The 23699-nt window shown below is 52.1% G+C and overlaps 7 protein-coding genes across 7 annotated transcripts; 4 read left to right on the top strand and 3 right to left on the bottom strand.

The window, feature by feature from the left end:
- Window positions 1–73: 73 nt before the first annotated feature.
- On the bottom strand, window positions 74–1618 carry GUITHDRAFT_154160 (hypothetical protein). The gene is made up of 11 exons (XM_005827258.1): window positions 1423–1618; window positions 1261–1372; window positions 1091–1202; window positions 941–1046; window positions 827–887; window positions 721–779; window positions 571–660; window positions 474–511; window positions 384–415; window positions 263–332; window positions 74–214 (listed from the first exon to the last, which is right to left on the bottom strand). Exons 1-11 carry the CDS (start codon window positions 1581–1583, stop codon window positions 186–188), a joined length of 870 nt encoding a protein of 289 aa, XP_005827315.1. The 5' UTR covers window positions 1584–1618; the 3' UTR covers window positions 74–185.
- Window positions 1619–3687: 2069 nt separating this feature from the next.
- GUITHDRAFT_164702 (hypothetical protein) lies at window positions 3688–4764 on the top strand (the record flags this gene model as incomplete). The annotated part of the gene is made up of 5 exons (XM_005827257.1): window positions 3688–3729; window positions 4067–4142; window positions 4196–4350; window positions 4401–4526; window positions 4578–4764. The coding sequence occupies 5 exons, from the start codon at window positions 3688–3690 to the stop codon at window positions 4647–4649; spliced, it is 471 nt and encodes a 156-aa protein (XP_005827314.1). The 3' UTR covers window positions 4650–4764.
- Window positions 4765–4924: 160 nt separating this feature from the next.
- GUITHDRAFT_113570 (hypothetical protein) lies at window positions 4925–6141 on the bottom strand (the record flags this gene model as incomplete). The annotated part of the gene is made up of 11 exons (XM_005827256.1): window positions 4925–4957; window positions 4998–5053; window positions 5121–5193; window positions 5238–5312; window positions 5355–5389; window positions 5443–5507; window positions 5560–5594; window positions 5645–5688; window positions 5740–5785; window positions 5840–5912; window positions 6047–6141. The coding sequence occupies 11 exons, from the start codon at window positions 6139–6141 to the stop codon at window positions 4925–4927; spliced, it is 630 nt and encodes a 209-aa protein (XP_005827313.1).
- Window positions 6142–6668: 527 nt separating this feature from the next.
- On the top strand, window positions 6669–7919 carry GUITHDRAFT_154159 (hypothetical protein). The gene is made up of 5 exons (XM_005827255.1): window positions 6669–6704; window positions 7079–7504; window positions 7551–7614; window positions 7676–7746; window positions 7830–7919. The coding sequence occupies exons 2-5, from the start codon at window positions 7122–7124 to the stop codon at window positions 7840–7842; spliced, it is 531 nt and encodes a 176-aa protein (XP_005827312.1). The 5' UTR covers window positions 6669–6704; window positions 7079–7121; the 3' UTR covers window positions 7843–7919.
- A 163-nt stretch (window positions 7920–8082) lies between these two features.
- On the bottom strand, window positions 8083–9523 carry GUITHDRAFT_113569 (hypothetical protein; the record flags this gene model as incomplete). Its single annotated transcript, XM_005827254.1, has 8 exons — window positions 8083–8178; window positions 8234–8260; window positions 8318–8410; window positions 8470–8556; window positions 8600–8684; window positions 8732–8803; window positions 8859–9003; window positions 9064–9523. The coding sequence occupies 8 exons, from the start codon at window positions 9521–9523 to the stop codon at window positions 8083–8085; spliced, it is 1065 nt and encodes a 354-aa protein (XP_005827311.1).
- A 1019-nt stretch (window positions 9524–10542) lies between these two features.
- Window positions 10543–17274, top strand: GUITHDRAFT_142827 (hypothetical protein; the record flags this gene model as incomplete). Its single annotated transcript, XM_005827253.1, is given in 30 exon segments — window positions 10543–10755; window positions 10807–10857; window positions 10913–10995; window positions 11039–11238; window positions 11469–11597; window positions 11617–11740; window positions 11793–11822; window positions 11872–12100; window positions 12150–12267; window positions 12317–12465; window positions 12512–12560; window positions 12780–12850; window positions 12926–13078; window positions 13128–13180; window positions 13242–13281; window positions 13398–13558; window positions 13790–13936; window positions 13996–14104; window positions 14152–14208; window positions 14334–14497; window positions 14550–14595; window positions 14694–14809; window positions 14886–14942; window positions 15080–15201; window positions 15413–15584; window positions 15631–15712; window positions 15743–15906; window positions 15968–16633; window positions 16680–16767; window positions 16888–17274. 30 exon segments carry the CDS (start codon window positions 10543–10545, stop codon window positions 17272–17274), a joined length of 4230 nt encoding a protein of 1409 aa, XP_005827310.1.
- A 5103-nt stretch (window positions 17275–22377) lies between these two features.
- On the top strand, window positions 22378–23456 carry GUITHDRAFT_142826 (hypothetical protein; the record flags this gene model as incomplete). Its single annotated transcript, XM_005827252.1, has 2 exons — window positions 22378–23401; window positions 23431–23456. The coding sequence occupies 2 exons, from the start codon at window positions 22378–22380 to the stop codon at window positions 23454–23456; spliced, it is 1050 nt and encodes a 349-aa protein (XP_005827309.1).
- Window positions 23457–23699: the final 243 nt, after the last annotated feature.

Below are 23699 nucleotides of genomic sequence, written 5' to 3'. Positions count from 1 at the left end.
TTGTAATTTGCTTGCTTAACTCCGATTGTTGCACACACACCGCAACATTAGACAAACCTGCTGCATCCGAATTGAAGATATCAATCGTTTTTTTTTCTTCACAAGTTCCCTTCATTTCTATCTAGACCCACAATCTTCCAGATTCATAACTTTGGTTTCAGCAAAATGATCTTCGTCGAGGGGTCTCATACATGGACAGCATGCTCACATTTACCTGCCACCAAAAATCAACAAACCTCATCTTTCCACTGTTTTTCCCAACCTGACGATGTAAGCATATCTGTCTTGTAATCTGTGTTGCCGGGGTTTGCAGTGTTGCACGCGGTGAGGGCCTGTTACGCAACAGAGCCATCAGCTGTAGATTATTCTTCCAGCAAACATACGCTATCATATGATGTGCACGGGATAGAGGAACCTGTACAAGTAAAGATTTCAAAATCTGAGCTGCCAAACCACAGATAACTTGTCCTCACATTGACTGTTAATGTCTGATGGAGAGGTCTCAGCGTATCTATGATAAAACATGATCAAGATAATGTGAATTAGACAACACGAGGCATGCAAGCTTACAAGAACTTGATGATCTCCTGATAGTAGAGCGAGGCACAACAGTAACCCTTGTTTTCAGTGGCGGACAACAAATTTTTCAACGTGGCAGTCCTGTTGTAGCAAAACGATCAGAATCACCTTCTGCCAGCAGCGCGATGGTGAAAATATTACCAACATGCCGACGGACAACTCGTGGAGAAATCATAGGTCAGCGGTGTCAATGATTTGCCCTGAAAGGAAACATGACAAGTCCCACGTGCAAAGTACAAGCAAACACGTTTTGAGTGCAAGAGCTTGAAGGGAATAATTGATTGTCCATGAGATTTCGAATTCGAAACCTGAAGAACAAAAGTTTTCAGTGGTAGGGAGCAGCATGCATGCAGGTACTGACATAGTTGTAATGCAGTAAAAATCTGCGCTCGTTTCGCTTGCATGATATTTGTTCGGCAGGAACTGAATGATAAATCTTCGCAAAGCTGACTCTTTTGCTTGAGCAGCTGAAGTAACAATTAGATTTTGAATGAGCATGTCTCTCTCGTGCCATTTGTGAGATCAGAACAAGCATAATCTCTGTTTTGCCAATCTTGATACATGTTCAGATAGCAGGATTTTGTTAGAAAATTCCCTGAGAACATGGTTTTTGCATTGGCCTCCTGGAAGTCAATCTCAATCACGATATTGAACATTCCAAAAGATGCATCAGATGCGCACCAAGGTCGAAGAAGCATTTGAAAGAGATGGGTGGAGGACAGAATCAATGATCTCCTTCATGAGGGCTAGAGAGGGTATACAATCATTTCCACCATTGTATACGCTTTTGAACCTGAAAGGCGATCGTTACTACCTGATACAATGCGTGATCTACTAAATCACCGGTCGCAAAGAAACTGGCACTGACTTGGCTGGCTTGGATTTGGAATCAAAGAAAAGTCTTTACAGTATCCATCTTTCATCAAATATTGATCTTGGCCTTGAACAACGCATAGGGACAGAGAAAGGATTAAAAAGACTAGCTCCCTGAATTTTATCTCCATGTTCGCAGAGTCCTCTCTCAGCGATTGATTTTCTGCAGCGTAATCAGATTCAATCGACCAGCGGCAATCAAGACTGGACTTGACTACTACTTGGCAGCACTAGAAAATCGGGAGTCCAGACAAAGTGAACATGGCCGCGGATGTTGGAGGAGGAGGAAAGCAGCTACATGATCTCTCTTCCCAACAGATCACATCTATCAGCCAATAACGCATCTGTGGTGCACAGGAGTGTTGGTGGTGGTATAGAGCAGCAATGGCCGTCTTTGGCAATGACCGTTGCCATCTACAAATCCAGAGCCTCCAACAGCATTACACAAACATAGAAGATTGCGATGCAACAAAGATCTCAGGAGCCTCTGCAGGAAGACAGCACAACAAGGGCGGGGGGGGGGGGGGAGGCAGGGGGTCGGGAGCGAGGGGAGGAGGATGGGAATCGGGTAGAGTTGACGGACAGCGGCAGTTGGCAGCATCACGATCAATGGTCAATTGAGACCGGGGGACTTGGGGACGCTGAGTGGGGTAGGGGTGAATTTTGAGGGGTGGAGGGGTGTACGGGCCGGAACCCCGTCTGTCCTCCGATCAACAATGGGAGATGAAGGGGTAGCCCGTCCTCCCGGGTCCTGGAGCATGACCAGGGGTCCATCACAGCCTGGGGGGTCAACGGCTCAGCCAGTTAGGGCCCTCTCCCGAGGGCCGGGCCTCAGTTAGCACCCGGTCACCGCGGCGGGCGCCGGCCCGGGGGCCCGCCGGGGGGCCGGCCCGGGGGCGCCCCCGGCCCGGCCGCACCGAGTCAGCAGCCGCGACCCCGGGCCCCGGGCCCTGAGCCTTGCCGGCGGCGGTCAGTGCCCGGCCCGGGCCGTGACTGGCCACGCCCCACCCCGGGCCCCGGGCCCGGGTGAGGCAGCTTGAAGGCGGCGCCCCCCCGCCGCCCCCCGCGATGATCACGGCGTGGCAGCCTGACTCAGTGAGATCGGCGCGGGGGGGCGCGGGTGCGCCCGGCCGGCCCTGCGGCGCGGCCCCCAACTCGGAGTCCGGGCGCGCGGCCCCCGCGCGGCCCTGGCGCTGCGGACTGTCGGCGCGGCAGCCAACTTGAAGCGCTGCGTACCCGACCGTCACGCCGGTAGAATGATGGGAGCCCAGATGGACCTACCGGCGGCCCGCCCGGTCCGCCCCGGTTGCTACAGTGAGAGACCGCTGGTAGTAACCGTAGAATAACCGTTCGGTGACTCTTCGGGTTGCTCTGCGAACCGTCGGAGCCTTGCCAAAAAAGAAAATGCTCAAAGAAGCATCCTAGGTTGGCGAAAATTTTGTCATATAATCATTGAAAAATATTGAAAAAAATTCCCTAGAGTTGAAATTACAGAAAATATTTCATTGTATCAAACAATATAAAACGCCAGTTATATTATATTATATGATTGTGGTTGGCACATAGTAGTTGGCTTGCTTTTACCGGAAATTGACCGTCATTTTCACGCCAACTAGACATTTCGTAAAGTCCAATCTGGCAACTCCAACCTGTAGTAGCTGAGGTCTCATGGCGGCTCACGGTTCCCGCAGCAATCTGCAGAGACAGGTGAGGCGCGAAAGCAGAGTGATGAACCTGATGACGAATGGTTGAGAGACACTGACAACGATGAGGATGAGGGTGAGGAAGGAGATGAGGACTGTGAGGGGGAGGGTGAGGGGGAGGGCTGAGGGTTGTGAGAAATGATGTTGCTGTGGTTGATGATCGTGACAAAGTCCGTTGAAGATTGATGAAATTGTCGATCATCATCTCTTGGAGACGTTGATGACACCCATGATGATGCTCGCAATGTGTGTGATGATCTTCAGTGTTTTGGTGATTATGAGGATCCCAGCGGAAGTGGTGATGCTTCATGTGAGCAATAAATGAAGTAGAACGAAGCTTGCATTTACAAATAGGTTCAGGAACCCCTTGATGATGAAACTTTTGGGGAGGTTGCTTTCATGCGATTCCAACAGAATTAAACAAAGAATGTTGAACCGTTGTAAGAAAGTTCAATACGTGGTATTCTTCACCTAGACAGTTGCAAGTTTTATCAACAGACTATGTTTAGAAAAACTCGAAGCTTGGCAAAGCATGAACAAGAAGCAATTGTTTGAGAGAAGGCTCGCGATAGAGGTTCTGTATCAAACTTTCTTTTTGGGCACGCGATTCTGGCAAGCTGAAAATTGAATATTGAATGCGGAAGCATGAATAAGAAGAGTAGGACCTGAGCGATACACATAGATGTTGAGTGAGCAAAGTCTGCTGGCAGGTGGATGTATTCACTTTGAAATTCTAGTGCAGTAGTTACAACAGATCCCCTACGGAGCACAAAGCAAAGTTCGAGTTTCATCAGCAAACAATTGCATGAGCTAGTTGAGAAGCTGTAATGGAACCAATAAGAAAGTACACTAGTGTCCTGCCAAGTGCTTCACCTCTTACTTTGACACTTTGGCTGACATCAAATGTTCAGCTCCTTTATGTTGCCGGCATTGCCTGCACAGCTCTTACTTTTTGTGTTCTTCTGATTGCTTCATCGAACCTTCGAGGTACAACAGTTTCGCCAGCACTCGTTCTAAGCCAACTTACCTTTTGATCTTAGGCAATCGCAATGAGCTCTTCCAGCCGACTTACTTCTCGGTTGCTCCTGGCACCTTCCTCAACAGGCGCATTGCAGTCTTCCCCGGAAAGATGCTTTACGGGCTCGGCTCTGGCGAGGAGGATCAGGCTGCCAACATGGACGCTGTTGCATTTGGAGTAATACCGGCCTGTGATTCTGAAATGTTCACTCATTTCTGTCGATGCAGTCCTTCGACGGCGTGAAGGATACCGAGGGAGAGGAAGTCCTCAAGGAAGTGCTTGGCGAGGATTACTACGTCCCTGCGTTCGAGGAGGTCGCTGAGGCCGAGGAGACAGAGAAGGCCATCACTGAGGTAGAACTTTGATGCGCCGGTGCCCTCATTGTCTTACTTTGCTTCGTGAAGGTTGAGGAGGCGATTCTCGAGGCGAAGCAGGAGAACAAGCTCTTGAAGGAGTTCGCCGCTGGTGAAGCCTAAAGCGAAGGCTCCCTACATCGATTTATTGTAGCTTGACGCTCGCTTTCGATTCACTGAGATGTCAGCGCGTTGATAAGTTGATTCTGTGTTTCAAGAAATTGGATTCAATTTCTCTATTTGCAGCTTCGAATGTGAATTTGACTCCCAAACTGATATCACTTGTCTTCATTGATACATCAATGCATGAATCAAGCTCTAGAGCGTTGTTCTAAAATACATCATGACTATTTGCATTCATTACTGGGGGGAAGCAGCTCCGCTCTTCTTTCACTCCCTTACGAATCAATGGTATCACAAACGCTGACGATCTGCAGTAGTCGCATGTCAGGTGACGTCATAATTCAGCACATTTTGTCGTACTCTCCAACCCAAAGAAGTGTTTCGGAGTTGGATCGACTTGACTCCTACGTGAAGGTCAAGGGAGCTGCCAGCTGGCTGTACCTTTGCTCCCTTTGAAACAATATTTCATACCTTTGTACTTGACAGTTCCAGCCACTGCAAGTGTGTACCGGCACCACACATGCGCCAGCAAGTTATCTCGCATCTTGTTGGCAGCAGTCAGCGGTAGTTTTCCTCCTGCAGGGTCACCTGCACGAACGGCTGCTCGAGCTCTTCGCTCAGGACTCCGGGTTTCGTCTTCTGAAGCGTGTTGACGAAGTAGGCCTATGATAAGTCATAGAGACAGAGGACGATCACGAGCGCAACCTTGGGAAACGCAGTCACATCCGGCTCCCCCGTCTCTGCGGCCACGTGGCATGTGAACATTTCGATTGTGTTCTAGGAGGGAGTCTACCTGCAACCCCGGTCCGCACGAACCTACACTCGTCGTCCACGAACTTAGAGAAGAGAGCATGATCGCTGCAGCATGAAGCTCTTCAGTCCCACTGAAAGCATGCACCTCGCCTCCTACCAATCGGCGAAGGCCTTGAACACTGTATTGACAGTCTTATCGTGGTCGGTGAGCCTCTACGAGTGAAGATACACAGCGGTATTACCCTCAGAACTTCTTCAACGTGCTCATCTCGCTCATTTGCTTCAGCTGCCAACGATGGTAAATCCTTCTTCGTCCTTCGAAACAGTTTTCACTTACATGGGAACTCGGACAATTTTGGCAGTCCGAAAGGTTTGAATTCTGGCTATTAAAGAGAAGTTCAGAGGATTTGCTCTTGGAGTTTCTCATTCTATCAGACCTCTTCATTGTTAGAGACTGTTCCTGACATCTTCTCTTGACTTAAGTAGAATTTCACACGGCTGAAAGAGCTCCTGCGTTCAAATGGTCAGGGCCCGCTTCATTTCGGCTCGCGCGAAAATTTCTTGTTCATCACGAAGCTCTATCTTAAGGACCATTTTCACATCCATAACATCGTTGATCTGCGTCACCTTGACCACGATATAACCTAACTTCTTGGATTGTTTTGCCACTATACAGCTGCGTTCGAATCCGCATGAAGGTCTTCACTTCCATTCTTTCACATTGCTCATCACAAAACATTTCAACTACCAGCAGAACGTTCTAATGACGGAAGGTATCCAAGTGAAGGATATATGTCACGAGCGAAATCAAAGTCTTCAACTTCAACTTCGCTCCTGTGAGCTCCAGAGGAATTCGTACGATTTTTGCACGCTCTGCATAAGAATGCAGCAAACGGCATCAAGCCATGTTCATCTCGGCGATTTTCAGATGCAGGCATGCTAACAACCTGTCGTGAAGCTACCTGCCCCTTGCCTCCCCTCGCATTGTCGCCTCCTCCACCCCCCCGGTTCTCCTCCATTCCGTCCAACATCTCTCGCCATTCGTTGGCAAGGCCCGGGAGACGCAGGGTGAAGGGCTGTTCATACACCCGTCCATTTATGCCATATTTAATTCATTTGAAGGGGTAGGGTAGTAATGTGCACCCCTGTTGACTACCCTACCACCTCCCTGCAAAAGTTTTCACTACAAGTAACTTACTCCAACGGTGAGGTGGGGTGGGGTGGGGTTGGCTGAAAATTTGGTCAATTGACGTTGAGGGAAGCGGTGTGCATACGAGGCGATGGAGTGACGGAATGCTCAAGGTCATGTAAGAGGACGTGACGTGTCAGTTGTTCATAGTCTGCCAGGTCATGTAAGAGGACGTGACGTGTCAGTTGTTCATAGTCTGCTATGCCACTCGTGTCTTTACTAGCTACATGTGGTATGCGGGAGACAACTGACGAGGGTGGGTAACGTTAGGGCGAGTGGGGACGGGGACGGGGGCGAGAAGGATGATGGCACGCGAGAATGAGAGCCACAATGAGAAGAGAATCATACCGAGGGCAGTTGACGTTGAGCAAGTTCATTGTGGTCAGGCGAGCAGGTCACTAGGGGCTCGAGGACAAGTAACCGATAGCAACACATAAACTCTCTTGACTGTTTGAGCGGTTTGGTCTGACACATGTCTATCTCGTAGGCCGATGGAGATTGCCCGAGGATAGAAGATACTCTGTTCGGAGATGGAAGCACCAATACACAACGAGCTGTCTACATTCGACTCGACTAAGTTCGACAACTTCGAAGGCTCAGTCCACGACCCTAAAGATGAATCCACGTCCCTCACAAACACGCAGAGACCCAGTGAAAGCAGCCCGACAACAGAAGAGCAGCAAGGCTCTAGTTGGTCATCTGGATTGTTTTCTGGATTCCAACGTTACCCACATTACATGGCGTTACAACTTGGTTGTTGTTGTTGTGTGAACGCGTATGTCTATTCCAAGACAGTCAATGCATACCAACAAAAAAAAAATCTTTGTTTAGAATCAGTATGTTTCTTAGCAGCGTGCTGTACTTTAGCATCATGCGCACTAGGGGTTTCTCAGCGATCGAAGTTACGAGTCAGGTGGGTTGTGGATCTACATTCCAGTCGATGATGTGAAAATTTGCAGATACGGCATGCAGCTGAACTCTTGTCAGGATGTAGCAGTTCACTGCTGCTGCCAATCCTGCGCGGTAGTTTGTTTGATTGTGCTTGATCATGCGGACTGATTGCGACCGTTGTTTGCCACAACAGCTCATCCAAGAGCTCGATCACGTGATGAGGATGGAGAGCGACAAACTGCGAGGTCTCGATGAGAATTCCAAGTAAGGTTTATGTCACCTCGAGAGATGGTTTCATGCTATTGTGTCAATTTTGAACTCTCATCCGCGACTTATCTTGCTTTCAGGGACAACAATTGAAAACCTCCGAAAGTGGAGCGAGTGCGAAAATACAAGTGTAGTCTAGTATAAACGAAAAGAAAAAAATGGTTGTTGCGAATAGTATTCCGCGACGGGAGTAGACAGTTGCTTGAATATGCAACCGGCCAAATTTTGCACAACTTGTGGTGTATCAATCGCAAGCTCCTGATTCTGTAGAGCTTCGTTGACGGCTAACTGAGTTTCGTCCACTTACAAAGCCAAGCCCATTGACCGCAGGGCTCACATCACAAACGATTCATCTGAGTTCTTCTGCGCGAGGATGCGCCTCGAAGGAGCGGCATACTCGCAAGTGAACAATCGAACGATACAAGGGACCTGAGGCAGCAGTCAGGAAGGGGCAGCGGGGTGAAGTCGGATGATGAGTCATCACCACATTGAAGGGACCACCGTCATTGCCCTGCAAACGAAACACTTTTCTTAGAAAATATACAAGAAGGAACACATGCAGGCTTACAACTCCGCAGAAACCATTCTCGCTTTCCTCAGGCTCAATGTGCACGATCAAATCACTGTTGTCATGTACAAACGTGGTATCAACGTCGATGATCTGCATACTTGATGAGAACAGCAAACAAGAACCGCACACAAAACGCTCGATCTTTTCACCTCATGAGTGTCTCTGGAGGTCAAGTAAATCAGCTTCCCGTGGGGGTTGGATGGGGACCGCAAACCGACCCCGTATGCACGAGCAACCTGCGACGTGTTACGATAGCAGGAGCTCTTTACATTCGCTCACGGTTCGGAGCAAAGCTTCTCCATCGTTTGGTCCTTGCCATTGCAGGCATTTCCTGTTCCCTTTGTAGTCAAAGTTGGCCTGACACCTGTAGTATTTTTCAGGTACAACGATTCAGCGTGACAAGTAACTAACAGTCGTGTTGATTGAGTATACGCAGCATTCTGAGCAGCCTTTGGCTGGTATAGCTGAGGAATTCCTTGAGATCTGCACAAGTGCCGCCATTGATGTCAAGCAGGGCAGTGAACAAGTCAATGAGAACCTCTCAGCAGATCTTGAGTCCTCCAGAAACATTGAGAATAAAGGACGAGTCTCCTTGCTCGAGCTTGCATCCTGCCCTGGTTCCAGATTGCCGGAAGGGAGATACTGAGAAAGTGCGGATTCGGGATTCAGCGTGCTCGCCGTGCCTGCTACTGGTTGCAGCAGTGTACTAGAATGTACACTAGCTTGCGAAAGGGTACCAGTACCCAAATCTGAAGGAACAGGAGGTGGGCTGGGGACCAGGTTCTGGAAAGGATGATGGGAGGTTGCACTTCGAGTTGGAGCATGCAGAGGAAGAGGAGGGACTTTGGGCTTGTTGTCGTGACCTGATTCGGAGCTGTTCAAGGACGTAGGAGCAACAGCTGCTGTCACGGGTTCCTGCGTTTCAATGGGAGCTTCCTTGTCTTCTGGAAGAGACTCAGACTCCACAGGCACAGGAGGAGAGTCGGATGTTGGTGAAGAAGTTGGAACATCCTGAAAGTCGGGTAGGGGGAGGAGGTTCTTCGCAACTAACTCAGTTTGTCCGGACTGTTCAGAGGGCATAGCTGGAGCAGCAGGGCCTGATGGATCCGAAGGAGGAGGAGGAGGAGCCGGTTCAGCAGCCTCTGACAAAGGCCCAGGATCCATTGCCATGGCTGGGTCGGTGGGAGGAGGTGAAGACTGCATGGCGGAGGTTTCAAGGGGAGGGGCGGTATCGCTGTTTTGGGCCATGCGACTGTGAGGGACTCCTCAAGAGTCGGAGAATTGAAGCGGGGTAGGGTAGGGAACTATCATCGAAACAGTGGGGTCGTCTCATAGAAAAAAGTACTGAATAAAAGGGTAGGGGTGGTACCTGACCAGAGGCGAGGCATCGTCTGTACTAGGACAACCCGGAGTAGCCCGCCTCAGTACCATCAACAATGAACTTCACTAGTTCCCCGGACTTATCCCGGCTGTCTCGGGCCCGGGCCCGGGGAATGAGTAAACCTGCACTACCCCTACCACCTAGCGGATCCTAATTCCGCATAAGTTGGGGGGTAGTAGATCGATATGACAAAGGGGGTGCAGAAGGAAAATGTCAGTCCACCCGGTCATTCAAGATCTAATGACAGGGTACTTGGTAGGAGGCGGTAAGGTGTTGTTGTTAAGGAGGGGTGGTGTTCCGTACAACTAGCGAGGGAATTGATGGTTGCTGATTTCAGGGCGGCAGGAATGTGGAAGGAGGAGAGGAGGGAGAGGAGGGAGAGGAGGGAGAGGAGGGAGAGGGAGATAGATATCATATGAAGGATGAAGCATTGATGAAGTGAAAGTAGACTGCTGCATGCCCAGGTAAAGGTAAAGGTAAAGGTTGAGGACGGTGAATGAAAAAAAGACAAAAGCCACTGTGTACGACATAAACAGAAACAAGATATAAACTCCTGTCCTCTCAGAATCTACGTCAAGATATTGTGACAATGTAGATGAGTACAGTTTCTTTCAGAGAGATTGTAGTTGATGTATGCAATTGTATAACTATTGTTTGGGTTGTAGATTATCTTGGAGAGCTCTGTTTGCTTCCTTGAACGAATCTGTGCTGTTTGACCATAATGAATCAGGAGCCGAAGAGATCATCAACTAGAGTCGTTGGCTCGATACAGATGACGCTTTCGCAAAGCGAGTAGGCGATAGGGGCATTCAAACCTGGGACGCGCAGTTCTTTGACAGCTATGGACGAAGCCGACACTATGCTTGATGCTGAGGCACAAGAGCTCCATGATCGAGGACCTGATGACGAGGCCAGAAACGAGCAGGAGATAGAGATGAGTGCACCACCTGATCCTCGAGGAGCTCTCGTGGAGAAGACAGGCTCACAAATCCAATCGTTGAACCAGATGCTCTCAGAACAGTTCAAGTCGAGAGCACTGACGGATTCAACCCCGGTCAGTCCTCTGAAGCTGTTCAGCCTTGTACTCTGACTTTGAGCCTTCTAGATTGGGATATATTCTACCTCGAAAGCTGATGGCGACGATGGGCTGACAAACGTGCGACCTTGACTTGTTTGCTCTGCCTATCCCCAAATATTGACCTTGCCCGCAGAAACCGAATGTGCAGGCTGAAGACGCCCAGCAGGAGGAAGGGCAGCCCGCACCGGCTCCTACTCGCTTCCTCTCCCGGCAAAGGTCACAATGAGCTGCTTATAGAAGGTTCTCACCGGCTCGCTAGATCCCGAGGAAGCTCTGGCTTCCAAGATCTCGGGACTATCCGAGAGGCCGTGAAGGATGCGGACGGGACGAGGAGGGGAGAGGAGCCAAGGAGGGGAGAGGAGCCAAGGAGGGGAGAGGAGCCAAGGACTCACATGCCCAATGGGCGAGATGTGGAAGAGCCTGCGGATGTTCCCTCTGACTCACGAGCTGACCTCCCAAGTGATCGCAAGCCATCCGGTTCTCCCCACTTCTTCCACCTCCCGACCTCCTCGCCCTCTCCAACCATCTGCTCCCTCTTCCTGCACCCTCTCAAATCTCCTGCTCCCTCATGCTGCTCTTACCTCTTGCTCCCTTTCCAACCTCCTGCTCCCTCTTGCCTCTCCTTGGACTCACCCACTTGTCGAGCTCTTTGTTTCGTGGTGCTCATGGCTCATGGTTGGTGCGTGCAGAATCGAACGAGACTGTCCCGGAATCAGAGTTGGACTGGAACAGATCGCTGAAGTCACCGAGACGAGAGTTGAGGCAGAGTGCCGTACGAGAGAATGGTGGAGGGCTTGTCTTTTGCTCTGCGATACGATGTGAGCTGTAAACCTTCAGGCACTGGGCACTCGGATGATGAGTTTGAAGAGAACCATCACGACGCACGAGCTCTAGCGGAGGAGACACCCAGTAACACCTACTCATATGACCCGGTGCAGTGGCAGAATGCATGGCAAGAGAGGTAAAGGATCGTCTCTCGACAAGATTTGTGTTGTAACTGTGCTGTGTCACAGTGTGTCATATAACGAGGAGGATGTGTCCAAGTGATTCAAGCAAGCTTGACGTGTTCATGGCTGACCCGTGATGGTGCAGTATCCCCAACCGCCACATGGAGGACGACTGGGTGTACGATGACGGCGAGGAAGGAGTCGACCGAGGGTGTCCGGAGTACATGGGGTACGATCATCGTTCTCCTCAAGCTGGTGGTCTATTCAACTTTCATCACCCCCGGCTGACTCAAGGATCAGGATCGTTCGGGGGAAACCAAAAGTTCAGCCCGGAGTATGTCAGAGATTGCTTTCGGCGTGCTTACTCGGACGAGGTTTTGCTTCAGAGGGTCTGCAATCAAAATGACTTGTTGTCCCCGGCAGAACTCTCCTCGGGATCCCTACGGGGAGGAGGACCTCAAGAGACCACACGGGCTGCGGGAGTACGCGGCATACGAGTCAGCTGGGATGTACCGATCGATGCAATCGTTTGGCTCAGAAGGTTTTCTAAGCTGCCCCTGGCCATCCTGTCAGCCTGACGACCCCAGGAGGTTGGGAGCGAAGGTCGAGCGACCCTGTGAACCAGCTGGGGTATGCCAACGGCTTCATCAGACCGTCACCATCTCCCACAATGTCAGGCGACGACCCAAACATGATGTTCAATCGCACCTTCTCGCACTCGCAGGCTTCCTTTCGCACCGTGAGCTCCTCCTTGCCTCCCTCCTCAACGCTCAACAAGTGCCCAGGGCTCCCTCCAGCCTCCGACCCCAACCCTCGTCCCCATGATGGACTCAGGTGCCTGTCTCCTTCATCGCTCTCTCCCCTGTCTCTCACCTCGCGATACTCCTTGCTCTCTTGCTCTCGCAATCGCCTACCTCTGCCCTGGTTTCACGCCGTAGCCATCGGCTTCTCGTCTCTCTACTCCTTCCTGTCCTCACTATCATCCCATGTATCTTTGCAGCCCTTCCCCCCCTCCCCCCTCTCCCCCTCCCTTCTCATCCTCCTCTCTTGCAGGCATCCGGCCCTTCCAGCACAAGCAGAACGACTCTGCGTTCGAGCAGCTTGACTCACTTCTGCGAGCTCTGGTGATGCTTGTCAAACATCCGAACCTGAAGACGATGCTCCTGTCTGCGATGCGATGAGCTGACACGTCTTTCAAGGACCTTGAGTTCGATGACTTCGAGCGTCAAACTCTACTCTACGCTTTCACGTGTCCCGTTTGCGACACACCCAATGCTGCCTGCACCACAACCTCCGATCAGATCCGCGCGGTTCATGACGCTTTCTGCCTGATTGATGCAGACGGGGACAAGGTGCCCTCCTGTGAGATTCTCTAAGTGAGGCTGAAGTGTGAAATGCAAGGCTATCACCCTTACGGACTTGAGAGACATCGCGTCTTGGGCGTCTGATGACAGGTGGAGAAGCAAAGAGACATGAGGGTCTTGACCTCTTCGATCTGCTGACCCTCTCGCTCAGTGGCACCGACTTCATCAACAAGTTGATCGAGGCCATGCAGGTAAGCCCGAGTCTCTAGTTGTCATATTCGACGTTGATCCTTTTCTCTCTGTCTTTCCGTATTCCATGACGACTTTCTCGCGTTCTGCGCTGCTCGAGCCTGAAGATCCGTTGCAGGAAGTGGCGGAGGACGACGAAGTTGAAATGCCTTGGGCCAAGCCACCTAACCCTCTGACAAGTGTCCAGGTACCCCTCAGCTGCAAGGACTTCATGCTCGCATTTGCTCGCTGTCTCTGCATTTCAGCCGAAGATGGAATGGAGGAAGTTCTAGAGAAAAGGTTCAAGACCCTACCTCGTTTCTCCCTTCTTAGCCGCTGTTATCTGTTCTCCTTCTCCCTCTCCCCTTCCTTACCCTCACTCCCTCTCTCCTTACCCTCGCTCTCCCTCTCTCCATACCCCCGCTCCCTCTCTCCTTACCCTCGCGCTCTCTCTTACCCTCCCTCTCTTCGCTCATCTCCCTTCGTCCCCTTCCGTCCCTCGTTCCTCAATCCTCTCTCACCTTCTGACAGAGCAAACGAGTATCGTCGCATCGGCAAACTGTTTGGGATGGAGCGGATTCAGAATCATTTCCAATGGTCCAAGTTCTGGTTAAGTTTCTTCTCTGCGTCCTTCGCCTTCATCGCCTTCCCCCTTTGCAAGGTGCTCGACAAGCATCGGTAAGAAGGAGTGTAGGGAGCGGAGGAGGCTGGTCGAGGTTTCATAACGAGCCCGTCAGATCCTTTGTGGAATGGAAGCACGGGACGGCTCGAGCAAGGAGGGGAAGCATCGGGGGCCTCAAGAGGAAGGAGCAGGCAACCTTGTACGATATCCTCACAGATTCCCAGGTCTGTTTCTAACCTTCGGCTTGACTCTGCCTTACCCCCTTGTGCAGTGGCTTCCTCCCCCGAAGACGACCTTCGACTCTTTTCAGATCTACCTCATGACACAGGTCAGGCCGTTAGCTGCTTCCGCTCCCGCTCTTGCTCTTGCTTCTCTTCGTCCTGGCTCTTTGTCATGCCTCACGCTGAATTCACAAATTGATGTCTCTGGCTTGCTTGACTTGCCTTGTCTTAGTGGGTTCCCTGCATATTCTCTCTGGTCATCTACATCATGTTTCAATCGCACATGCAAGACGTCTCGGTCATGGAAGTCTTGTCTCCCATCGGCAACTATATCATCATCGGCATGTACATCGCCACCATCTCAGGCTACGAGCATCCCAAGTTGGTTCTACGCAGGTAGGAAGGGCACGTCTGGAGGGATCAACGGGATGACTCTCTTTCCCCTCAGGCTGAATCCTGCCATGTCCTCTGAGCTCAAACACAACGAGCTTCAGGTCTCCTCCTCCTCAGCAAGTCGGGAGTTGTGACGCCTCCTGCTCCAGGCTGTCTTTGCGTTCCGGGCCCACACGCCCGAGGGCACGCGGTCGATCAGATCGGAGCTATTGCTGACATCCTCTTTGCCTCTCGCTTCCGCTGGTTCAGTGCAGTCGTGTCGGGCATGGCTGGCATCTTTCACGCTATCATCCCCGTCCTCCACAGGATCTTCATGTACTCGCTCCTCCTCCTCCTCCTCCTCCTCCTCCTCCTCCTCCTCCTCCTCCTCCTCCTCCTCACTTTCCTGTAGACGGACGGTCACCAACGAGGCTACGGGCGTCTGCATTGCGGAGATTGAACTTCTCTGGTAATTGGACAGCAGGAAGAGGAGGAAGACGAGGGTGCGAAGAAAGTCGGGGAGGGAGTAGAACGGAGCAGAGCAAGGAGAGGAGGGAGGAGATGGGAGGAGAGCGAGTTGCTGGCATCGCAATGATGGGGTTTTAGGTATGAGAAGCTCTACGTCTGGGTGTGCGGAGGCAGGGAGTGGGTCCATTTTCTCGTTTCCGTCCCATCCATGGCGATCTCGGGATACCTGACCTATCGACTCCTCTACACAACTCTCTCTGGTAAACCCCCGGGCCTTGTCCCCGCCCCTGCCTTGTTTCTCCTGTCTTGGTTCTTAGTTCCCATGCACTCTCCTCTCCTCGCCCTCCTCTCTCGTCTACTGTTTTCCTCCCCTCCCCTCCCCTCCCCTCCCCTCCCCTCCCTTCCCCTCCCCTGCTGTCTTCTGAGTCTCTCGTCCCTCCTTGATTCATCTCACAACTCTCCTCCTTCAAGGGTTTCACAACGACTTGAACTTCTACTACAAGCTCGTTCTCTTCCGCGCGGCTACCCAGGCAGAGCCCTTCCTCCGCTATAGGGCGAGGTGGATCCGCGCGCAGTCTGAGCTTCGCAACCGCGGCAGGAGAGAGTTCCTCCAGTTCCTCAACCTGCAGAAGAAGGACGGCAAGTCGCCTCCTCCTCCCTGCTCTCCCCCTCACCCCTGCTGGTGCCAGACTTGCTGCTGTGGTGCCGCATCCGGCACTTACTTACCGAATCGTACGCGGGTTTCAAGTCGAAGCAGGTGAGGGGCAAGAGGTCAGTGTGGTTGGACGTGACTGTGAGCAGGGAGACATCATCGTGTCATACCTTCTCGTCTCGGTGCTGGTGTATGCCTCTTACATCTTCCTCTACTTCGGAGGAAGTCAGCTGTCCGTGTTCGATCTCCGTGCGAGATTCGACGTGTTTGTGTTCTCCATCCTCCTCCTCGCCATTGTGAACCTGAAGCTGAGGTTTGCTCTCATACTCTTCAGCTCCTCATGCAAGGCAATCAGCCTGACTGTCTTTTGCCAGCATTCATCATCTGAGGAAGAGCGATATCCACCTCCTGCACAAGGAGTACTACTACGCGAGCATGCACGACAGCGAGTGCCACGAGAGCGGAGGGGAGTACATGAACCATCGGCCAGACATGGCGGTGGAAGAAGGATTCGACATGACAAGCTCCGGGGAGATGAGCCCAGGTCGAGGCTACCCTCCTCAGCAGCGGTTTGAGGCCTCTTTTGCAAGGAGAAGATACTTTGAGGACGAGGTGGAGGAGGGTTCCAACCAGGGCTTGCTGGTCCCGCCCATGGCAGCAGGCATGCCTGGCTTGCAGGTCTATCGCAGGGAGCAGGATTCGCACGTGCAGCAGTCCTTCCACCCATACGGGAGGGAGGGCGAGACGCGGAAGTCTATCTCTCCCATGCCGGACTACACCAACCCCATCTCTCCTTACAACCTCTATGGCGGTGCCATGCAGCCCCCCCAGCCCCCCCAGCCCTTCAACCGCCTTGACTTAGACACTGACCGGCCAAGTATGAACGGAAGAGGCCCAGGATCAGCCTTGTCCTGGCAATGGGACCAGCGAGCTGCGAGCCCGCAGCATATCGGGAACAATCACGCCAGGCAACTGCAGAGCCTTCTTCAGCATACAGCCCACTACATCCAAGAGTTCGACCGCCCTCCTCGCTTGCTCAGGTGCTCGTTGAAGGGCTCCTCTGCTCTGACTGACTTGGTCCTGAAGCTTCACGGTCTCCATTCACTTCCTCCGCTACATCTTCCTTCCACTGTTGTCTCCCTTGTTCGCCGTGTTCCGATCGTATGCCTTCCAGGTGTGTCATCATGGTGTTTCATGTGATAGCTCTTGTCTGAATTTCTCTCAGAGCTCCTCCAAGAACGCGAGGATCTGATCCGAGGGACCCGGCATCCTCGATTGACACTCGGCACCGCAGGGTCACGCCGAGCTCGAAACCGTATCATGTGACTATGAAACGCCGGGTACGCCGGGTAGTTTGTATGTGCGGCAGTACTGCCCGTACCGGCGCCGGCTGTGGGGCATCTGCCGTCCGAGCGGAGTAATCATCATCATCATAGTAACAGTCGACTCAGAAAAGTTGCCAAGTTACTCAAAGTTGCCGTACCGTCGATCGTTTGGTCAGGCTGGCAGCGGCCGAGTCAGCGGAAAGTTCAACGGTGCGCGGCCGCTTCAGACTCTCACTGCCAGGCTGTCTGCCGCAGTGCAAGCCTCGGACAGGCTTCAAGTTTACAGGGCCCTAGTATCAGCCACTAAGTTGGGGGACCGACAGCACCAAGCTCAGCACCGTCTTTTCTCTTCGTAGCGGCAAGGGCCCGGAGGCTGCCAGTGTGACTGAGTGTCTGTGGGTCCGAGGCAACCGTTCAACCGGCTTCAATGAACGGTCAACTTGCAAGCCTCCGAGTCCTCGGCGGCGATCATCGGATTCTCAGCCGGGGGCCTCAGCGGTCACAGGTGTCCCGGATCACATGATCATCCGATGATCGGCCCGGACCTGGTTTAGGTATGATCATAGTATTATACGGTTATGGTACTAGAATCCTGGCTCAGTGGCCGGGCCCCAGCAGTAACTTACAAGTTACCGTCAGTAAAGCCTGAACTGAGTCACCGCAGACGGAGGCTCTCCGGGCCGCCAGACCGGAGTCTCAGTGATCATCCGGTGGACCGTACCGTCACCGTCGGTCGACGGGATCGGACGGATCGGACTGTCCCGGCGCGAGTCTCGGATTCGATCATCGGATCCCGGACCCCGGGCCCGGCGTCGTACGCCGGTACGGTATCGGACAGTGGGCCCGGCCTCCAACCGCGGGCCCTGACTCGGACCGTACTCGGAGTCTGTCAAGCTAACTTAACTTCATTAGGGCCGGCCCGCTTTTGGAGGCTCGCCAAGTTCCGAAGTTCTGTGACCGGGAGTCCGGCCCTGAGTTCCTGGGCGCGGCCGGGCGGAACTTCGGAACAGTAGTGGTACCTGATTGTCCTCGTACTGATTTTTAACTTAACTTTAAGTAAAAGATGTGGCAGCGAAGCCCGATCTCCGAGCGGCCCGCCGGCTCAGTCGGATTGGACCGTGGTGATAAATAATTTATAGTCGGTATTAAGTAAAGTTTCACTCAAAGTTAGTCTGCCGGTGCAACATCGTCTTTTTTTTTTCACTCGGAGGTTGGGCCCGAGGGACGTGATCACGAAGCTCGACGGTCACGGAGGCCGGGAGCTCTGGAAACGTTGTGAGATGAACGGACCATGACTCATCCTGGCGCCTCCACGAGCCCCACGCGGGTCGTAACTTTAATGATTTCGCTATAATCTTTGAAATTCTGAGATTCTGGTATCAATTTTCTGATATTATTTGAAATATGAATAGTACCGCCCAGAGATGAAGCCTAAAAAGAAATACACTCCTCAGGCTCTCTCATGTATCCAATGCTGAGAGAAAGGTGGGTGGGGGTGTCCATCTCACTACAACTATTTTAGCAGAAACCTTATTCAATACTTCTCTTTTCAAAAATTAGATACCAAAGCCTTTCATGAAATAATCACCCTACCCCTCATCGAAGACAAGTCATCAGATCAAGTACCCCTACCCCCACATATTAAATCACTTTACCCGCTACTACACCCTCACACCCCCAAGTCTTACTTACACCTGGGGGTGGTCCTTTTTTTACACTCCTTTTACTACCACGGCCTAGATCTCTCCTATGTTAGGCGATCGTATCTTACTATCACTTTCCTAAGACCGCATATCAGCGTGCCCTGCATCGAAAGAACCTCTGTCAAAGGCACATGCACCCTCTTTAGAATCACCCCACCCTCTGAAACTCAAGGGGTCAATTACGTACCCCCCCAACTTAGTTGATGTACCCAGCTGTTTGAGAGGCAGCTGTACATAGCAACCTAGGAGGATGAGCACTACCCCTGTATAGGTGTTCAATCACCGGTAGGAGTAGGAGGAGAAGCAGTAGTATAAAAGATAACCCACGTCTCCTCCCGTCTCATCTTTTACTCCCACTCGCGCTCTGACGCTATGCTGGAACCTCGTGTCGCTCGCGTGTTTCCTCGGAGAAAACGAGGAGAGAATGGCGAGGTAGAGAGAACACGAAATGGAATCACCTTGTCGCATCAAGATCTGACTGCGCTTTTTCATCTCCGGCAGTCGGATGCAGCGCAACAACTGGTAAACCTCATCACATACATGTCGATGCCCATTCTCTTTGTGTGTGAAGAGCCTCACGCTTTATGGCTGAAATTCTTTTCTTCTTGATGTCGTTTTGTATTTATAATTTGAGTGATCCCCAATTGATATCATGATGCACGCCTCTAACGTCATCTTAGGGCATTTCCCTCACTGCGCTCAAGTCAGCATGCAGACATGTTGGGATAATGAAATGGCCCTATGTAAGGCCCACATTGCCAGCAGGATCAGCAACAGAAAATAGGACAGAACATGACAAAACTGCAGTCACAGGATCGACTACAACGAATTGCCAAATACCAGGATTGGTGGAGGTGAACAGCGATTCATCGAGGCGTCGTCCGTCACCAGCCTTCAACGAAGACTCCCATCACAGATGCTCGCATACGCATTCACAAGACAATGATATGAAGATATTAGAATTCCGATCTTCATACGAAGAGGTTTTGGAGCTTTTCCCGTTCTGCAAGAGATTGCAGAGTGATCCTCAATTTGCACAGCTTTTCTTAGAGGCATTAGAGCTGGTAGAGAACGATCGATAATTACATTCATGAAACACTTCATTGTTTTGCTGGTTGAGTTGTCAGACCAAGAAAAGCTAAATCACATGCAAAGGGTGAACTGAGATTGTTTGGGCAGTTGGTGTACACAATGCTATACTGCTGTATGGTTTCATCAGCACTCTAAGATCTCTCTTACATCTTTACACTGTTCACAACCATTTGGGATTTATTAGGATAAGTGACGTAATGACGTAAACTACAGGGTCAAAGTGCAAAATGCCCAAGGTATACCAAAAACAACACAACCTGTCATAAAATTGATTGTATTGGTGGCATCCTATCTCACCGAGCAAAATTGAGAACACACTCAAATGCAGGTCAACACAAACAAAAAGCAATCTCTCAGAGCGTGAAGTGTCTTGATTGCGATCTTTCAAGCTTGAAAAGGCATCTCTTGTGTGTGAGTCTCTCGTCTCGGATTATGCAATGCATCCAAGACTGACCAATACCACACTCTTCTGTTTTCACCGTGACCCTTTGCTGTTGATCATCATCACCGTTTTGAACATGTTGTTGAAAACAGATTCAGTGTTGCCAGCTAGGATCCTTGTGAGGTCGAAACGGGGCCGCATGAAGAGCAGATCGCAGTACCGCGCACGCTCATACACTCAGTTGTCAGGTAGCGGAGCTCAATGATAGGTACGCGTGTTGTCTCCTTCGACCAGCACATATCTGGGTCACGGGGTACTCAAACCGCAACCTTTCGAAAAAAAGAGAATTTTTCTGAATTTTATGGGGATGCCTGATTCCGTTGCACGGACCGTTGTTCATCACAGAAGCCTGCTTCAAAAAAGAACATCACGAAATCGGGGGGTTGGAGAGGGTGGGGTTAAAATTCTCCGGAAAGTGAGGGGTGGGGGTGCGATTCTGGCAAGGAATTGAGAGGCATTTCGGCAACTGTAACGGTTTGGAACGACCAGTCACGGCGCACACCCATCTGTCAACGGCACGGCGCCCTTTACTCAAAGTTAAGTTAAAGATCAGTACGAGGACAGGCGCCCCGGTCGTTGTCCCCAAGGACATCTGGTATAGAAAAAAAAGATCAACTTTGATAAGTAATTTTATCGAGATAGCTGAAATCAACTTTTAATTAACTCAAGTAGAAAACTCAACAGCGCCGTTACACTACTGACTGCTTTACTCAAAGTTAAGTTAAATATCAATACGAGCTACACGGAGGCAATGATGATTGTCCTCGTACTGATTTTTGACAGTTAAGTTTGGGGGACAGCGGTTTCAAGTTTAGGTTTGGTTCTCGCTGTCTTTTCTCTTCTCGCCGTTTGGCCTGTGCGACAGTGTCAGGGTCAAGCCTCCTCGACTCTCCTGATTGTCCTCGTACTGATTTTTAACTTAACTTTGAGTAAAGATTTTTGACTTAGCTTGAGTAAAGGATACTGTCACGGGGTCCAGCGTGACAGTCCCGATCTTGAACTTAACCGTGCCGTGCCACGGGGGGTCACCGAGTCAAGTTCAGTACGAAGGCCCCCCGGCGCGCCGCAGTGAATGATCCGATGATCATCGGACTCGGAGGCGAGGTGCCCGCCTGCCGGCCCGCGGCCGCACTGCACGGAGGCTGACGGCGGCCCGCCGTCGGCCCGGAGCCTCCGCTCTCCGAGGCTCCCGGGAACCGTACGGTCACGGTGTCCGGGCCGGGCGGCGCCGCGGCGGCCCGGCCGCAACCAAACTTGAAACGTGGCCGGGCACTGAGCGGCCCCGCAGCCTCCGGCTGGCACTGGGCGGCGCCGCCGGGGTCTGGCACCGTCCGATCGGTCGTCGGCCTCGGACCGCCGTCAAGTTGACCGTCGGCGTCGGACAAGTACCGGATCGGACTCAGATGATGCGGCGTCTGACTCGCACGGTCCGACAGCCGGGCTGCGGACTCCGGGATCCGCAGATGAGTGCCACGGACTCCTCCGACCCCGGCCGGGCTGAAGGCTCCCCCGGTCTTGCGACGTGTGTGATCCGATCCCGGCGGTGTCCAGTGCGCGCGCTGCGGCGGCACTGAGTGAGGCAAGTTAACTGAGATAAGCGTTTATATCGCCGTGCTGCTGAGCGGCGCCGGTTAAACTTTGAAAGTTCCAAAGTTTGCTGGGGCCGCGGACTCACCGCGCCTTGAAACCGGCAGCCTCGGAAGTCCCGGCCAGGCTGAGGGCCGGGCGGCCCGCGGTTCCGACGGTTGCCTGGCGGCGAGAGTCTCAGTCTGGCACAGTAACTACAGTCACAAGTCTCTTCTCCGACCGCGGGTCGTATCAATGAACAGTCATTGTCGGATCATGATGGCGCGGCCACTGTACCGTACGGCACGGTCAGTGGCCTGTGCGACTCCCGTGCAGTGCACTGTTACTGTCCGCCTCCGGCGGAGACTTGACTCGATCCCGGATCATCGGATGGGCTACGGTACTCAGTCAGGCCAGGATGATAAGTTTTGAACTAACGGTTGAGTACGCCGGTGAACCCGACGCGGCGGCGGCCTCGGCCCGTCACGGCGTCACGGGGTCCCGGATCTGGCCCAGTGGGCCGGGGCCGCCGCTCACGACTAGTAGGCTCGGCGGAGGGCTGCTGCTCTATCGTTGAAATTCATTGAGGCTTGTAAAGTCCGCCTTGAGGAGCCTAGCAGGCAGTCACGGGAAGGCGTGAGATACTACTGATCAGCATGGGTTCTGAAGAAGAGGAGAGACTGAAGTTCATGGAGACAGTGAGGTCAACGCTAGAGGAGGTGAAGGCTCATCGATGCTCCAACGAGGATCTGTTAGTCGCACAGCACAAGAAGATCCAAGGAATGGAAGCAGAGCTTCAGCGAGTCCAGGCTCTCCTCGATGCAGAGAGAGATCAGTCTAGGAGTCTACGAGCAGCCTTGGGGCTCATGCGCGACAGACAAGCTGCTGTGCGAGGGGAGGTGACAGAGTTGAAAGATCGGCTCATCTCCATCTTTCAAGCATCGGACCTCAACGACATGAAACGACTGATTAGTGAACGACAGGACTCTCGAGCGCGGAGTGAGGTAGTAGAGTTGCGACCAGAAGAGGACAAGGAAGAATTCGAGACGGACTCAGACACAGAGAAACAGATACACCGTGAGGTAGACAGTCTGTCAAGAGAGGTTTCCTGTGTTTCTCGAAACCTATCAGCGTTAATGCTGCCTTCCCTCACTGCGACTGAAAAGCTCTCGGCATTGCTCGTGAGCATGCGAATCAAGGGGAGGCAGTGCTGTGCCATGGCAGCATCGATATATGATCACATAAACACTGTGACAGAAAACAGCCTCCATCAGGAACTCGCGGATGAAGCTTGTGAGGGGGAACAGCAGGAAGACGGAGGGGCTGGAGGTGTTGGAGGGTCAGAAGTTAAGTCACTTCATTCCTCCTTCAACCTCTGGCGGATGTTTGCAGTTTGGGAGCCAAGGAGGAGGAATCAGAACCGTATCTTGATGCTCAGAAGCAGCTCCAAGAGGTCCCTTGCTCAATCTATCTTCACCTGGAACGAGTACGCCACCAGACGCAAGGTATTCTACAGCCGTGAGTCCGTTATCAAGAGGAACCAGAGGAAGTCTCTGATGAGGAAGTGCTTCAGTGCCATTGAAAGTTGCTCCTCTTCTCAGCTGCTCGATCCCTCAGGGCCAGCAAGAGAGGGATGCGGCGAAGAGCTTCAGTTGGCATCTGTTGACCTCGCTGGGGGAGGTGCTAGGTGCTATGATACCTGCCTGCAGATCTTGACGGAGCTCTGTGCATTTGAAGGGACGGCCGACTTGATTCTACACAGCCTCGAGCAAGTCGCGTTCCATCTCAAGAACAGAACAACTACACGCTCTACGGAAATAGACGGGGCAAGCAGTGCTGTTCCGAGTGGGTTCGACCAGCTCTGCAACAAGACTTTGGGGTTGTTCGAGAGGCACCTGAGAGGGAGGCAGACCGAGCTCTCCAACTTACGAGCAGAGATGGAAAATCTCAAGGAGGTTCAAAGAGAGTTGGAACGATT

The sequence above is a fragment of the Guillardia theta genome (genome assembly GCF_000315625.1).
Source record: "Guillardia theta CCMP2712 unplaced genomic scaffold GUITHscaffold_68, whole genome shotgun sequence".
Classification (NCBI taxonomy): domain Eukaryota; class Cryptophyceae; order Pyrenomonadales; family Geminigeraceae; genus Guillardia; species Guillardia theta.
This window is presented reverse-complemented; position numbering and strand designations above follow the sequence as displayed.

Bases quoted from the DNA above. Each gene is read 5' to 3' on its own strand.
- GUITHDRAFT_154160 (XM_005827258.1), bottom strand. From the start codon at position 1,583: ATGGAGATAAAATTCAGGGAGCTAGTCTTTTTAATCCTTTCTCTGTCC. The intron at 780-826 runs GTGTTTGCTTGT...GTTTCCTTTCAG, and splicing joins CAAGCTCTTGCACTCAAAAC to GGCAAATCATTGACACCGCT. The intron at 416-473 runs GTGAGGACAAGT...TTACTTGTACAG, and splicing joins ATCAGACATTAACAGTCAAT to GTTCCTCTATCCCGTGCACA.
- GUITHDRAFT_154159 (XM_005827255.1), top strand. From the start codon at position 7,122: ATGGAAGCACCAATACACAACGAGCTGTCTACATTCGACTCGACTAAG. The intron at 7,505-7,550 runs GTGGGTTGTGGA...GAAAATTTGCAG, and splicing joins CGATCGAAGTTACGAGTCAG to ATACGGCATGCAGCTGAACT. The intron at 7,615-7,675 runs GTAGTTTGTTTG...TTGCCACAACAG, and splicing joins GCTGCTGCCAATCCTGCGCG to CTCATCCAAGAGCTCGATCA.